The following is a 10,958-nucleotide window of genomic DNA, read 5'->3' as shown; positions in this document are numbered from 1 at the left end:
TACTGTGTGTGTGAGAGAGAGACAGGGTGTGATTCTACTGTGTGTGTGAGAGAGAGACAGGGTGTGATTCTACTGTGTGTGTGAGACAGGGTGTGATTCTACTGTGTGTGTGAGAGAGAGACAGGGTGTGATTCTACTGTGTGTGAGACAGGGTGTGATTCTACTGTGTGTGTGAGACAGGGTGTGATTCTACTGTGTGTGAGAGAGAGACAGGGTGTGATTCTACTGTGTGTGTGAGAGAGAGACAGGGTGTGATTCTACTGTGTGTGTGAGAGAGAGACAGGGTGTGATTCTACTGTGTGTGTGAGAGAGAGAGACAGGGTGTGATTCTACTGTGTGTGTGAGAGAGAGACAGGGTGTGATTCTACTGTGTGTGTGAGAGAGAGACAGGGTGTGATTCTACTGTGTGTGTGAGACAGGGTGTGATTCTACTGTGTGTGTGTGAGAGAGAGACAGGGTGTGATTCTACTGTGTGTGTGAGAGAGAGAGACAGGGTGTGATTCTACTGTGTGTGTGAGACAGGGTGTGATTCTACTGTGTGTGTGAGAGAGAGACAGGGTGTGATTCTACTGTGTGTGAGACAGGGTGTGATTCTACTGTGTGTGTGAGACAGGGTGTGATTCTACTGTGTGTGAGAGAGAGACAGGGTGTGATTCTACTGTGTGTGTGAGAGAGAGACAGGGTGTGATTCTACTGTGTGTGTGAGAGAGAGAGACAGGCTGTGATTCTACTGTGTGTGTGTGTGAGAGAGAGACAGGGTGTGATTCTACTGTGTGTGTGAGAGAGAGACAGGGTGTGATTCTACTGTGTGTGAGAGAGAGAGACAGGGTGTGATTCTACTGTGTGTGTGAGACAGGGTGTGATTCTACTGTGTGTGAGAGAGAGACAGGGTGTGTTTCTGTGTGAATGAGAGGAGAGAGAGCCGACTGTAATGTATGAACTATTTTACATCCCAAGTTAGTCTACAAAGTCTGCAGTCTGCGCCTGTAGTCACCCACAGTGTTCAGATACAAGTAACAGTGTTACACTGTGGTGGTGTATACAGGTGTGTGTGTGTCTTTATGTGTGTACCTTTTCTCTGGTCTACTTAGTTTTGAGTGTGTGTGTTTGTGGTTGTAATGTTCCCTACCTTCTCCTGGCCTACTTAGTATAGAGAGAGAGTGTGTGTGTGTGTGTGTGTGTGTGAGTTCTCAGGTCCCTGTCAGTGTGAGCAGCACAGACACAGAGCAGGTTTCTGCTGTGCCTCAAGTGCTTGGCTCTGGGACCTCTTTCAAAGCGAGTGGTTCTCTCACCCCCCCAGCAAGACGTACGACAGCAGAAAAATGTAGTGGATGGAGTTTTCCTGTTTGCCTGGCTCTCTGGAAACAAGGCGTCTCTGTCCATTCCACACACTCACACAGGAGTGCGCACACACACACACACACACACACACACACACACACACACACACACACACACACACACCCTAGAAGACTCTATAAAAGCTATAACGATCTGGACAGAATCACAGCTCTGATAAACTCATACGATCCCCCTTTCTGTGTTGTGTGTGTGTGTGTATTTGTACACGTGCGTGTGTACGTGTGTGTGTTGCCAGGCCCCTGTCCCAAACCTCCATCCCAGCCTCCAGCCTCTAGCTGCCAGGCAGCCTCCAGCCTCTGCAGGCAGCCTCCAGCCTCTGCAGGCACCCTCCAGCCTCTGCAGGCAGCCTCCAGACTCTGCAGGCAGCCTCCATCCTCTGCAGGCACCCTCCAGCCTCTGCAGGCAGCCTCCAGACTCTGCAGGCAGCCTCCAGCCTCTGCAGGCAGCCTCCAGACTCTGCAGGCAGCCTCCAGCCTCTGCAGGCAGCATCCAGCCTCTGCAGGCAGCCTCCAGCCTCTGCAGGCACCCTCCAGACTCCGGTCCCTGTGACTGAGCCCTGAGATCAGACGTCTGGACCGAGTTTGTGCTTAAAGAAACACTGTCCACGTGTTGGCTGCTGTCTGACTTAGCACTTAAGAATCCCACACACACACACCACACACATACCATACACACACCACACACACACCACACACACACCACACACATACCATACACACACCACACACACACCACACACACACCACACACATACCATACACACACCATACACACACCACACACCACACACACACACACAGCACATACACACACCTCATACACACAGCACATACACACAGCACATACACACACCTCATACACACAGCACATACACACACCTCATACACACAGCACATACACACAGCACATACACACAGCACATACACACAGCACATACACATGTACACACTCCAGAATACTCCCAGGCAGCCCTCAGTAGGGAGAGAGAGACAGAGGGTGTTTCAGAGAGCAGTGTACAGCTGTTCATGTTTAGACCCTAGACCTCTCCCTGCCTCTCCTCTCTCATCACCTCCTCCTCTTCCTCCTCCTCCACCTGTGTGCATGACATTCTGTCTGTTATAAACTCTCCCCATCTCCTCTACTCCCTCTCTCTCTCTCTCTCTCTCTCTCTCTCTCTCTCTCTCTCTCTCTCTCTCTCTCTCTCTCATCTCTCTCTCTCCCTCCCTCCCTCCCTCCTCTCTCTCTCTCTCTCTCTCTCTCTCTCTCCCTCTCTCTCTCTCTCTCTCTCTCTCTCTCTCTCTCTCTCTCTCTCTCTCTCTCTCTCTCACTCTCTCTGTCTCAGAGATAAGAATTGTCTGCAGCACCACATCATACAACTGGTGTGTCTTCTGTCTAAGTTAATGAGGTGGGCCTTAACAGATAGTCTAACGGACAGGCTGGCCTGAGTGTCTTCTGACTGTTCTATTGGGTCTTCACGTAGACAGCTGTTTCCCCAACGCACAGAGCTGTGTTCACAGGTCACCCCCCTGTTTTAGCCTGAACACACCATCATGACACGTTCACAACACACACCCACAATCTTCCGGGCATGTTTAGTCCACACACGCACATACTTTGGAGCCTGTTTAGCACACACACACACAGTCTGTCCTCCCAGTGTGTTGAGTGCCTCTGCTACAGGGAGTTAGAAATATGGTCTTGGATTTAGAAATGGCATGACACACACTCCCTCGCTAAACCCTACAGAGACCTCCATACACTCTGTACACACACAGTACTCTCTCTCTCTCTCTCTCTCTCTCTCTCTCTCTCTCTCTGTCTCTCTCTCTGTCTCTCTCTCTCTCTCTCTCTCTCTCTCTCTCTCTCTCTTGCTCTTTCGCTCTCTTCTTTCTATGTATTTGGGGGTTGCTTTGTACGCAGCAACATTTTGGTTGGCCCCACCAAATCTCAGTCCAAGGTTTTTTGAAAAGCTGGCAGCCCTGCGCACCCTGGCAGGTGCCCCAGGACCCCGCCAGGATGCTTTCTGCCACCCGGTTACCGTAGCAACGGCGCCAGGGCATCTGGGTGTGTTTGTATGGTGGAAAAAATGTCAGCGAGATTCTCCGATTTATCCCTGACTGTCATGTAGCCCAGTCATGACGGGGCGGCTGTGGCTCAGGGGTTAGAGAGGGTTGTCTGTTAATCGCAAGGTTGGCGGTTCGATCCCCGACTCCTCCTAGGTCATGTGCCGAAGTATCCTTGAGCAAGACTCTGAACCCCAAGTTGCTCCCGATTGGCAGGCCGGCGCCTTGCATGGTAGCTCGCTGCCGTCGGTATGTGTGAGTGAGAGTATGAATGGGTGAATGAGAGGCAAACATTGTAAAGCGCTTTGAGTGCCGCTAAGGTAGAAAAGCGCTATATAAATGCAGTCCATTTACCATTTACCATTCATGAGCACTTAGGGGATATGGAGACTTGGAGTCAGACAGGGGAATGTGTCTGCATGTCCTGGGCCTGCACTCTCTGTTTCTCTCTCTCTCTCTCTCTCTCTCTCTCTCTCTCTCTGCCTCTCTCACTCACTGTCTATATCTCTCTCTCTCCTCTCTACCTCTCTCTCTCATCTCACTCTCTCTCTCCGTCCTTGCAGCCAATGTTCTGGACCTGCTGAGGAACGGAGGGCGGAGCTTGCCAGACAGGAGGCGGGGCAGCGAGGAGGGCGGGGCCACAGCCCTAGCCCCACCCACCAGGATGTTGTGGTGCACCTGCTACCACCACTGTCCTGAGGACTCTACCAACAACACCTGCAGGTACACACACTCACACACACACTCACACAGACACTCACACACACACTCATACACTCCCACACACACACTCCTACACAAACCTACTCACATAATGATGATGGAAAATGTGATGAAGACGGTGGTGATGATGGTGTGTGTGCAGGACGGATGGCTACTGCTTCACCATGGTGGAGGAGGAGGAGGGTGGAGTTCCATTGCTCACCTCAGGGTGTCTGGGCCTGGTGGGCTCAGAGTTCCAGTGCAGGGTAAGGGTGTGTGTGTGTGTGTGTGTGTGTGTGTGTGTGTGTGTGTGTGTGTGTGCGTGTCTCACAGTGTGTGTGTGTCTGACAGTGTGTGTGTGTGTGTCTCACAGTGTGTGTGTGTCTCATAGTGTGTGTGTGTCTCACAGTGTGTGTGTGTGTGTTGTGTACCTGTGTAACAGGACACGGGGAACGCCCGTCAGAGAAGAGCCCTGGAGTGTTGCACTGACCAGGACTTCTGTAACACACACCTGCAGCCTACCCTGCCCCCTCACCCTGCCAGGAACCCTGGTGAGACACACACACACCCACTCAGAGGGAAGCCCTTCCCCCTGTGCCTTCCAGCAAGCCTCCAGTCAGACAGGCCAGGGGGCTTATGGGTAGTGACAGTTTAAACTGCTACTAACCACAGTGTGGTGCTGGCAGGAGTGGCGTGGGCTGTCCTTGGGGGGGGGGGGGGGGGGGGTCAAGAGGGGGTGGGAGGGGGTTGGGAGAGGGGTGGGAGGCAGGTGAAATAGAGCCTGTGGGCTCGTCTTGTTCTCTCACCCTCTAATGAAAAGGACAGCCTCTCCCCAGGGCCTGCTTCAGTTTCCTGCCTGGACGAGGATGTGAGATATCTGTCCATCTGTCACCCTGCTAGACACCAGCGCTCCGTCTCTCTCTCTGTCTCTGTCTCACACACTCACTCACACACTCAGTCACACAGGCACGCATACACACACACACACGCACGCGCACACACACACACTAGAAAGCACAGGCAGGCACACATATACACGCACACACAAGCATGCACACAAGCACACACACCTCTACACAGGCAGACACACATTGTCTGTCTCTTTCACACCCACACAGATATTCACACCCTGCCTGTGTGTGTATATCGGTGTTCGTGTGAAAGGTTACAGCTATCAAAAAGATCTGTTGGAAACAAATTGATTTGTCAAACGAGGCAAATTGTAAATGGAGCCAAAAACTTTCCTCCACTCTGAGTGTGTGTGTATTTACAGCCTATGTGTATGTACGTGTGTGTGTATTTATGTGTGTGTGCGTGAACTTGTGTGTGCGTGTATGTGTGTGTGCATGTGTGTGTGTGTGTGTGATTGACAGGGGCCTAGCAGAAAGGCTAGAGCCCCAGAGCTACTCAGGGCCTCTGGGGTTGCCGTGGCGATGTCAGTGACACCTGATCTGGTGGGTCCAGGAAGGGGATGTGATCGATTCCACACAGGGAGAGACGAGGGAGGGAGGGATGTTTCTCTGCCTAAGCGATAGATAGATGGAATGAACTGAGTGAACTGACTCTCTACTTCTTTCTCTCTGTTCCTTTATCTCTGTCTATCTCTGTTTTCTCTCAAATCTCACACCAACACACTCTCTCTCTTTCCCTCCTTTCCTTCTCTTTTTTTCTTTCCTACTCTCTTTCTTTCTCCCTCTCCCCCTCTCCCCCTCTCTTTCTCTCTCTCTCTCTCTCTCTCTCTCTCTCTCTCTCTCTCTCTCTCTCTCTCTCTCTCTCTCTCTCTCTCTCTCGCTCTCTCTCTACCTCCATCCTTTCCTCTTCCTCTTTTTCTCTTTTGATCTCCCTCTATGCCCCCCCTCATTCTCCTCTCCCCCTCTCTCTCTCCCCTCTCTCTCCCTCCATCTCCCTCCCTCTAGATTACGTGGACAGCAGCATCCACCACATGGCTCTCTTGATCTCCATCACCCTGTGCAGCATCGCCCTTGGCTTCATCATCATCTTCTGCTACTACAGGTGAGGAACACACACACCTCAAACACACACACACACTTACACACTAACACTGTGCACTTCTGCTCCTTGATTATCTGCTGCGCTCACAACATGCAGCTGTGTGTAAGTCTCAGTGGATAAAGGCATCTGCTCAGTGAATTAAACGAATACACACAAATATCAACACACACACAAACTCTCGGGGCCTGACCCCTGACCCCTGACACCTGACACCTGACCCCTGTGCGGCGCTGCCCCGGCAGGTACAAGCGGCAGGAGGCGAGGCCTCGCTACAGCATGGGTCTGGAGCAGGATGAGAGCTACATCCCTCCAGGAGAGTCTCTGAGGGACCTCATCGAGCAGTCCCAGAGCTCCGGCTCAGGGTCAGGGCTCCCCCTGCTGGTGAGACCGCACCACCACACGCTGTGTGTCCAGGCTTGTGACTGGCTGTAGTGACGTTGTAGTGAGTCGTCTGGCATTGCGTCCCACAGGTCCAGCGCACCATCGCCAAGCAGATCCAGATGGTGAAGCAGATCGGTAAGGGGCGCTACGGGGAGGTGTGGATGGGGCGCTGGAGAGGGGAGCGCGTGGCCGTTAAGGTGTTCTTCACCACGGAGGAGGCCAGCTGGTTCAGAGAGACGGAGATATACCAGACTGTCCTCATGAGGCACGACAACATCCTGGGTGAGCTGGAGAGAGAGTGTGTGTGTGTCTACTGTACCTGTGTGTGTGTGTCTGCGAATTATACATGATAGTCGGGGGGGTCAACTTCTTCTCCAGGTCTTAAAGTAATATTTACGATTACAGGTAAGAACGATATATAAATGTATCAACCCCCCCGACCTGTTGCTTTTACCTCTTTTGGGGGGTTCCAAGTCTTAATTAGCAGGGTCAAACCCCCCCAAATCCCCCCGTAATTCGAACCCTGATGCTAACCCCTTTGGTCATTTAGCCCAAAATACACATGCTAACCCCTTTGGTCATTTAGCCCAAAACACACATGCTAACCCCTTTTGTAATTTCATCCAAAACACACATGCTAAACCCTTTTGTAATTTCATCCAAAACACACATGCTAAACCCTTTGGTCATTTTATCCAAAACACACACAAACCCCTTTGGTCATTTTATCCAAAACACACACAAACCCCTTTGGTCATTTAGCCCAGAACACACATGCTAACCCCTTTGGTCATTTAGCCCAAAACACACATGCTAACCCCTTTGGTCATTTAGCCCAAAATACACATGCTAACCCCTTTGGTCATTTAGCCCAGAACACACATGCTAACCCCTTTTGTAATTTCATCCAAAACACACATGCTAAACCCTTTTGTAATTTCATCCAAAACACACATGCTAAACCCTTTGGTCATTTTATCCAAAACACACATGCTAAACCCTTTGGTCATTTTATCCAAAACACACACAAACCCCTTTGGTCATTTTATCCAAAACACACACAAACCCCTTTGGTCATTTAGCCCAGAACACACATGCTAACCCCTTTGGTCATTTAGCCCAAAACACACATGCTAACCCCTTTGGTCATTTAGCCCAAAATACACATGCTAACCCCTTTGGTCATTTAGCCCAAAACACACATGCTAACCCCTTTTGTAATTTCATCCAAAACACACATGCTAACCCCTTTGGTCATTTTATCCAAAACACACACAAACCCCTTTGGTCATTTTATCCAGAACACACATGCTAACCCCTTTGGTCATTTTATCCAAAACACACATGCTAACCCCTTTGGTCATTTTATCCAGAACACACATGCTAACCCCTTTGGTCATTTCATCCAGAACACACATGCTAACCCCTTTGGTCATTTTATCCAGAACACACATGCTAACCCCTTTGGTCATTTCATCCAAAACACACATGCTAACCCCTTTGGTCATTTTATCAAAAACACACATATTAATCCCTTTGGTCATTTTATCAAAAACACACATGCTAACCCCTTTGGTCATTTACCCCAAAACACACATGCTAACCCCTTTGGTAATTTTATCAAAAACACACATACTAATCCCTTTGGTCATTTTATCCAGAACACACATGCTAACCCCTTTGGTCATTTTATCCAAAACACACACAAACCCCTTTGGTCATTTTATCCAGAACACACATGCTAACCCCTTTGGTCATTTTATCCAAAACACACACAAACCCCTTTGGTCATTTACCCCAAAACACACATGCTAACCCCTTTGGTAATTTTATCAAAAACACACATACTAACCCCTTTGGTCATTTTAATCAAAAACACACATGCTAACCCCTTTGGTCATTTACCCCAAAACACACACTAACCCCTTTGGTCATTTTATCCAAAACACACATGCTAACCCCTTTGGTCATTTACCCCAAAACACACACTAACCCCTTTGGTCATTTTATCCAAAACACACATGCTAACCCCTTTGGTCATTTACCCCAAAACACACACTAACCCCTTTGGTCATTTTATCCAAAACACACATACTAACCCCTTTGGTCATTTACCCCAAAACACACATGCAACCCCTTAGGTCATTTTATACAAAACACACATACTTGGTAATTTTATCAAAAACCAAGCCCCCCCTTGATTCGAACCCTGTGTCTACTGTACCTGTGTGTGTGTGTGTGTGCATGTGTGTACCGTACCTATGTGTGTGTCTCACACACCTCCCCCCTCCCCTCCAGGCTTCATCGCGGCGGACATTAAGGGGACGGGCTCGTGGACCCAGCTGTATCTGATCACAGACTACCACGAGAGCGGCTCCCTGTACGACTACCTCAAGTCCACCACGCTGGATGTGCGAGCGCTGCTGCGGCTGGCCTACTCCTCCATCTCCGGTCTCTGCCACCTCCACACCGAGATCTTCGGCACCCAGGGCAAGCCGGCCATCGCCCACCGCGACCTGAAGAGCAAGAACATCCTGGTGAAGAGGAACGGAGCCTGCTGCATCGCAGACCTGGGCCTGGCCGTCAAGTTCATCAGGTGAGGGTGTGTGTGTGTGGGTAGGCCTGTCCATCAAGTTCATCAGGTGTGTGTGTGTGTAGGGGGGGGGGGGGGTTAGATAGGACCTAGTCCTAGTCCAGATATAACCTAATCCTAGTTCAACAGATAGGACTGTACCCAGAGGAGTAGTGAAGAGAAGGGCAGAGTAGATTAAAGCACAGCAGAGCAGATTTGAACAGACTAGAGCAGAATAGGGCAGAGCAGTTTAAATCCTTGTTTCGTCAGACTAAACATCCTTCTCCCTCCCTCCCTCCCTCCCTCCCTCCCTGTCTCCCTGTCTCCCTGTCTCCCTCCTCCCCCCCCGCCTCCCCTAGTGACACCAACGAGGTAGACATCCCCCCCAACACGCGTGTGGGCACCAAGCGCTACATGCCCCCGGAGGTTCTGGACGAGAGCCTGAACAGGAACCACTTCCAGTCCTTCATCATGGCCGACATGTACAGCTTTGGACTGATCCTCTGGGAGATCGCCCGGAGATGTGTTTCTGGAGGTCCGGCCATGACACACACACAAACACATGCTTACACACACACACACTTACACACACACACACACACACACACACACACACATCCCTGTTCTGCATCATGGTCTGTGTTCCTAGGTTGTTGTGGTTTGTGGAGGCTCTAGCATTTATGTGTGTGCTCTCGTGTGTGTGTGTGTGCCTGCGTGTGTGTGTGCCTGCGTGTGTGTGTGTCCCAGGCATCATGGAGGAGTACCAGCTGCCCTATCATGACCTGGTGCCCTCTGACCCGTCCTACGAGGACATGAGGGAGGTGGTCTGTACCAAGAGGCTGCGGCCCTCTTTCCCCAACCGCTGGAGCAGCGACGAGGTACACACACACACACACACACACACACACACAGTCACACACAGGAACACACACACACACACACTCTCACAGCTGGAGCAGTGACTGCCACACTGTCATTGGCCAAGATTTTCATTTTTAGGTTAGTCGATGCTGACCATGTGTGTGTGTTCTTGTGTGTGTTTGTTCCTGTGTGTGTGTGTTCCTGTGTGTGTGTTCTTGTGTGTGTGTGTGTCTCTCTCCAGTGTCTGAGGCAGATGGGGAAGCTGATGAACGAGTGCTGGGCTCAGAACCCTGCCTCCCGCCTCACGGCCCTGAGGGTGAAGAAGACCCTGGCCAAGATGTCCGAGTCCCAGGACATCAAGCTGTGACCTCCGACCCCGAGCCTACCCACCCCCCCAGCCTGAGGCCAGAGACAAGGAGCTGGGGGGAGAGAGAGAGAGAGAGGGGGAGAGGGAATGAGAGAGAGGCGGAGAGTAAGAGAGAAAGAGAGAATGGGGAGAGATAGGGAGAGGTGGAGAGAGGGGGAGAGGGAGTGAGAGGGAGGGGGAGAGTGAGGGGGAGAGTGAGTGGGAGAGGTGGAGAGAGAGAGAAGAGAGAGCTAGGGATCGAACAGAGGATAGAGGAGAACGAAAGAGCGAGAGACCCAGAGTACGACACGACAGGGTGCCCCCCACCCTCCTCCCCCCCCACCCTCCTCCTCTCCGCCCCCTCCCCTCCTCCTTCTCCCCCTCCCCTCCTCCCACCCACCCTCTCCCCTCCTCCCCCCCACCCTCCCCGCCTCCCCCCCACCCTCCCCCCCACCCTCCACCCTCCCCTACCCTCCTCGGCTGTGCTTTCTGTGAAAGCTGCATGAAGGGAACCCCAGGGCTGTGGAAGAGAGCCCCCTGCAGGAGAAGAGCGCCCCTTGCAGGAGAAGAGAGCCCCCTGCAGGAGAAGAGCGCCCCCTGCAGGAAAAGAGAGCCCCCTGCAGGAGGAGAAGAACGCCCCCTGCAGGAGGAGAAGAGC

General features: G+C 51.6%; 1 protein-coding gene and 1 long non-coding RNA gene across 2 annotated transcripts; one reads left to right on the top strand and one right to left on the bottom strand.

Annotated features, from left to right (window-relative positions):
* Nucleotides 1-1,597: 1,597 nt before the first annotated feature.
* Nucleotides 1,598-10,655, top strand: LOC134015494 (bone morphogenetic protein receptor type-1B-like; the record flags this gene model as incomplete). Its single annotated transcript, XM_062455030.1, has 11 exons — nucleotides 1,598-1,907; nucleotides 3,897-4,148; nucleotides 4,291-4,393; nucleotides 4,570-4,678; nucleotides 6,044-6,140; nucleotides 6,383-6,521; nucleotides 6,611-6,803; nucleotides 8,820-9,117; nucleotides 9,453-9,628; nucleotides 9,841-9,971; nucleotides 10,196-10,655. Coding segments are annotated over 11 exons (1,934 nt in total), but the record flags the coding sequence as incomplete, so codon positions are not given.
* On the bottom strand, nucleotides 8,091-8,611 carry LOC134015493 (uncharacterized). Its single transcript, XR_009929128.1, has 2 exons — nucleotides 8,298-8,611; nucleotides 8,091-8,156 (listed from the first exon to the last, which is right to left on the bottom strand). It is a non-coding gene; the product is annotated as an uncharacterized LOC134015493 (long non-coding RNA).
* Nucleotides 10,656-10,958: the final 303 nt, after the last annotated feature.

Source organism: Osmerus eperlanus, unplaced genomic scaffold (assembly GCF_963692335.1).
Source record: "Osmerus eperlanus unplaced genomic scaffold, fOsmEpe2.1 SCAFFOLD_494, whole genome shotgun sequence".
NCBI classification, from domain to species: domain Eukaryota; kingdom Metazoa; phylum Chordata; class Actinopteri; order Osmeriformes; family Osmeridae; genus Osmerus; species Osmerus eperlanus.
This window is presented reverse-complemented; position numbering and strand designations above follow the sequence as displayed.